This window comes from Clupea harengus, chromosome 20 (genome assembly GCF_900700415.2).
Source record: "Clupea harengus chromosome 20, Ch_v2.0.2, whole genome shotgun sequence".
NCBI classification, from domain to species: Eukaryota; Metazoa; Chordata; class Actinopteri; order Clupeiformes; family Clupeidae; genus Clupea; species Clupea harengus.
In genome coordinates this window covers 18,235,786-18,240,785 of record NC_045171.1, presented here as the reverse complement: position 1 = coordinate 18,240,785, position 5,000 = coordinate 18,235,786, and the positions used below count along the sequence as shown (strand labels likewise).

Sequence of the window (5,000 nt, the reverse complement as noted above, 5' to 3'; positions counted from 1 at the left end):
ACACACACACACAATCTACATGTCTACTGTGCAGTGGAGTTCATTAGGGCTTACAGTAATATGTATATTAAACCGCTGGGATCTACAATTCTACAGCATACGTGGGTGAGAGGCTTTCAGAGATGTGTAGTTTTATTGAAATGAGAAATGTTCCTCACTCCAACCAAAGTGTTGGCATTGCTGCTTGTGAGATGTATCAAGCATTCTTTCTCAGCACGTCAGGCTTCTTGAGTCACCTTATGCCAGCCCAGTATCAGATACATGTGTAACATCAGGGGATTATTGTTGTGAAGGACTTAAGGACCCTCTCACTTCATCACGGTACGGGACATGCCTGGTGAACTTCTCAGCTTGGCTGGTCCTGGTGTGTCTCTCTGGACCTTAAAGACAGGCAAGCAGGTGCCCCCCCCCTCCCCACACACACACACACACACACACACACACACACACACACACACACGCGCACACACGCACACATAGAGCCTGTATTAGCTAGATGACTGATGTGCTTTGGGCCCTGCGATGTGTCATTGCCAGAACAGGTGAAGGTCCTTGAACAAACACTCACACACACACACACACACACGCACACACACACACACACACACACACACACACACACACACACACACACACACACACACACACACTCGTCAGTCCGCCTGCTGCCCGTCTCGCCCTAGCCCAGTCTCTGCGGAGGCATATTTCTGTCTGTGTGTCAGATGGCGTTGATTTAGGAAGACTTCCGTCAATATCCCAGCTATTTCGCCCGGCCTAGCTCGAGACAAATAGTTGTTTCTTGGCATTTGATGAATGCGTCAGGGTGGCATGGCATTTCCCCTAACAATGCCTGGAGCTTCAAGTGCTCTGTGATCGTTTGACTTTGTATGGTGTGGAGGAAAAGTAATGTGTGAAATTTTCTTGTGATGAGTTTCTTTTTGTGTGTGTGGCTGACGAGTAACAGGTCGGCCATATTCCTTGTTTGCTGTGGCATCACAGGCTATGTGGTAGCCTTAAAAGCACACGTTCTCCCTTTCCTCTCTTTCTCTCTCTCTCTCGCTCTCTCCCTCGCTCTCAAGTGGCAGATTGTCATCCAGAGCAATAGGGAGCGCTGTGGCTCTTGTGTGGCATTGTGTCTGTGCTTCCTCAGGTGGGCTGGCAGCTAAAGAACCTGGTGAATGCCTTGCGGGAGGACCCCAACGGAGTCATCCTCACCCTGAAGAAGAGGCCCCAGAACACTCTGACCTCCACACCTGCGCTGCTGAAGAACGTGCGCTGGAAACCCCTGGCCCTCCAGGTAACCCCTACCCCCACAGGGCACGACCTCAGAGTGACCCCTCTGCCCACTCTTCATCCTCATTGAATTCATTCATTCTTTGCATGCTCATGTGAATGTACAACCATGTCCACACACACATACACACACACACACACACACACACACACACACACACACACACACACATACGCACACCCACCACCCCCACCCACACACAAACACACACAATGCATGAGCATTCAAGTAAATGCTCTACACATATTGACATATCAAAAGTAGCAGAGACACAGGGGACCATGCACGCACACACACCCACACACACAAAATGCATTAGCGCATACGTAGTTGCATGCATCTACATGTCAACTGTAGCATGGACCATATGCACAGGGGACCATATGCACACCCACACACACGTGCACACACACACACACACACACACACACACACACACACACACACACACACACACACACACGGATGGGCCATTCCTTCCTGTGAGAGATGATGAGACTTTGTTTGGCTGTGGCCTTATTGAATGGCCTTTGGCCACACTAGCCAAGCCCAGACTCTCTGTGCACAGCACAGCGCTGTAGTTAGCTTCTACATGGCAGTGAAGCCATTACAGTCACAGTCACTGCTGCTGAATATAACAGCTCTCAGTTCTCAGTTGTTACTAAGCCACATGGCAAAGCTGATAGTTTCAAGTTTGAACACACAGTCAACAGCCAAACTCTCTCTCTCTCTCTCTCTCTCTCTCTCTCTCCCACCATCATGTCTCACTTCCACTTGTCATCTCTCCATCCTCATACTCCTCTCATCCTCACCCCCACCCAAATATCACCCACTCCCCCTTTCCTTCCCACAATCCACCTCTTCTCCTCCTCCTCCTCTCTCCTCACACCTGTGCACCCCTGCTGCTGCTCCTCTCCAGCTGGACCCAGCACAGCAGCCAGGCGGTCCAGTCCCTGCCACCCCCCCCAGATGCTCCCCCCTCTGCCTGGGCCAGGAGAGCTGCCCTCTGCCCCCTCTGGAGCCCTGCTCGTCTGGCACACCAGCTCCAGCGCTAACATCCTTCTGTGTGGTTGTTTATCGGCCGGGCTCGTTTGTTGATCTGATAGATAGGTCAGCTCGGAGGTTAGCCAAAGCTCCCCAAAAAATGTCGGTGGAGTAGCCAGGGAGAAGAATTGAAGCTTAAGCTGGTTTTAACCCAGAATGTTTTATGTTTTTTTTTTTCAAGAGAGATGGATTTGAGTGAATCACGAAGCCCTGAGCTGGCTTTTTAATCGTCGATTGTGATCCAGTGCTGTCTGATTTTGTCTTGCTATCTGAGTGGGAATCATCGTTTTGGCTCAGCCCGTTGCTGCTGGAGAGATATTCTCTGACATTGATATTGACATGGAACATTCATAGCTGATGCACTGCTATAATCTAGGCTGATACGCATGACATTTTACACAGGATGAAACACTGGTGATGTAGAGTTTGCCAAATCATATCTGAACACTACCTGATAGCCTACGTCTCTCATTATCTATTTTACAGTTAGCAGAAATATTACGTTTGAACACAATCCGGAAGCATATTACATTTGAAGACCATCCGGAACCATCCGGAATTAACACCAACAGCACGGGCAGTGAGTTCTCTGTGTCTTCAAAACAGAATCATTATGCCATTATCATACTGTACAGTACGTAGCAGAGCACTATGTAATCCTCTCCGTTAGTTCTTGCAGTTATATAATTCCTGGAGAACGCCGCTTTGAGGCAGGATGCTGCCCTGAGTGCTATTTGGCAGTGCCCAACTGTTTGGGGCTATGCCGTGTTTGTGGTACATTGTTCTGAGGTCATGTCAGTGTTGTGCTATTGGAAATAGCTCCCCTGCATTACTGTGCATTAGCGGTCGGTGGCAGCTGCGTTGGGCAAGGGGGTTCACCACTCTGACACATCACACAATGATCACACAATGGCCCTTCAGCTTCGCCCCATCCATTTCCTCATAACAGCAGCCACCTGGCCACTGCACACGCTGGGACTGAGGGAACACGTGTGTGTGTGTGTGTGTGTGTGTGCGTGTGTGTGCGTGGAGGGGGGGGAGAAAGTGCGATGAAGCTGGAGAGATAGATAGAGAGACAGACAGAAAGAAGGGAAGATAGACTGAGAGAGAGAGAGAGAGATAAGACTAATGTTGCGCTTGATGGGTGGCTGAGTAGTCTGTGGTAATCCCGCACAGCGAGACTGCTCTCTATCTCTACAGGGCTATGTGTGTGTGTGTGTGTGTGTGTGTGTGTGTGTCTGTCTGTCTCTCTGTACTGTCTGTAAGACAGTATGTGTGTGTGTGTGTCGTGAACTGAAAGCAGAGGGGGATGTGAGGCTTGAAAAGGAGCCTATTACTCGCAGAGCCCCGGCTCGTGCTGCAGCTATTTTTAGCCGTGCATTAGGCTAATTCATTTCCATGTGACATGCCTGCCTTCATGTTGTCGAGCTCTCTCCTGGCCGTTTTACTCTCTCTCTCTCTCTCGCACTCTCTCTCTCTTTTCAGCACATGCTTGCTTTCCACTCTCCTCTCTCTCTCTCTCTCTCTCTCTCTCTCTCTCTCTCTCTCTTTCTCTCTCTCTCTCTCTCCCTCTCTCTCCATCTCTAAAGTGCCCAGAGAGGCACCCATATGTGTATGGATTATTAAGTGGCCTTTGTCTGCGACATTTACTAGTCAATCGCTGGCCTCTTCGCACACAACAGCGCGCAAAATGAGGCAGGAACCTTTTTTATGGCCACCGCTAGTGCCTGATGCTGAGGCCTCATGTAATGTTAGCTTTTGGGCTCTCAGCACGTTTGTACAGCAGGCTCCGTGCTGTGAGGCTCAGCAGCTCAGTATTAATGGGAACCTTCCAGAAAGTGACAGTTCAGCAATCACCAGCAGCAAAGATGGTGCTTTGTCCACATGCATTTCTATTAAAGGGATCTGACTTTTTATGTCTTAGTGTTCATTAAATTATGGCCCCTGTTTACTTTAAACATCCGAAGAAGTTCAAAATGACGTCATTCTGGCAGTAATTTAAAGCAACTGAAAGCAGAGGGGGATGTGAGGCTTGAAAGTATTGGAAGTATTTGAGGGGATTTGAGAGACTACATTAACCAGCAGGCCTTGCAGTACACTGCTCCATTAGCAGCATAGTTCAAGGGACACCCCCTGTTTCTTTAACATAGTTTGACATCTTTTTTTAAGTGATGTGATTCTATGCAGTGACTCATGGACGATGGCCATTAAAAACTATTTGTTTACACAGACTGAGAACAATCAAGCAAGCTACCATCATCTTCATATCTCTGCTCCAGTCAGTCTGAGGGTGATCTAGGGTGTAATATCAGTAAAGGAGTGGGTTCATGATGAGGTATATCCAAGTCTGTCAAATCTCAAACAGATACCTTACTACCTTTCTGCCACTGACTTTCTTATTCAAAATCGGCCCATCACTTAAACATCACATACTTTACCAGCCATGTGTCATGTTACTTATAAACTGTGTAGCTGTTTTTGTCAGGGGTGTCAGAAGTGTCTCCTTGTCTGTGTTTTCCCTCCCGAACCACCTTCACATGCGTAACTCCACTCTGCCTGCTATGGCTGGAGGCCAGTGCCCTGCCATTTCCTCTGTGCGGTCTCCCTCCGCTCCGCTCCTCTCGCAGTCATTTCCTCTCTGCGGTTTCCCTCCGCTCCTCTC

General features: G+C 48.8%; 1 protein-coding gene across 1 annotated transcript in view; it reads left to right on the top strand.

The window, feature by feature from the left end:
• LOC105906216 (connector enhancer of kinase suppressor of ras 2-like) overlaps nucleotides 1-5,000 on the top strand; it is a 104,391-nt gene that overhangs the window by 61,259 nt on the left and 38,132 nt on the right. The window contains exon 9 of the mRNA XM_042702806.1: nucleotides 1,151-1,297. Within this exon, the coding sequence (XP_042558740.1) occupies nucleotides 1,151-1,297 (147 nt within the window). The remainder of the gene's footprint in view (nucleotides 1-1,150; nucleotides 1,298-5,000) is intronic.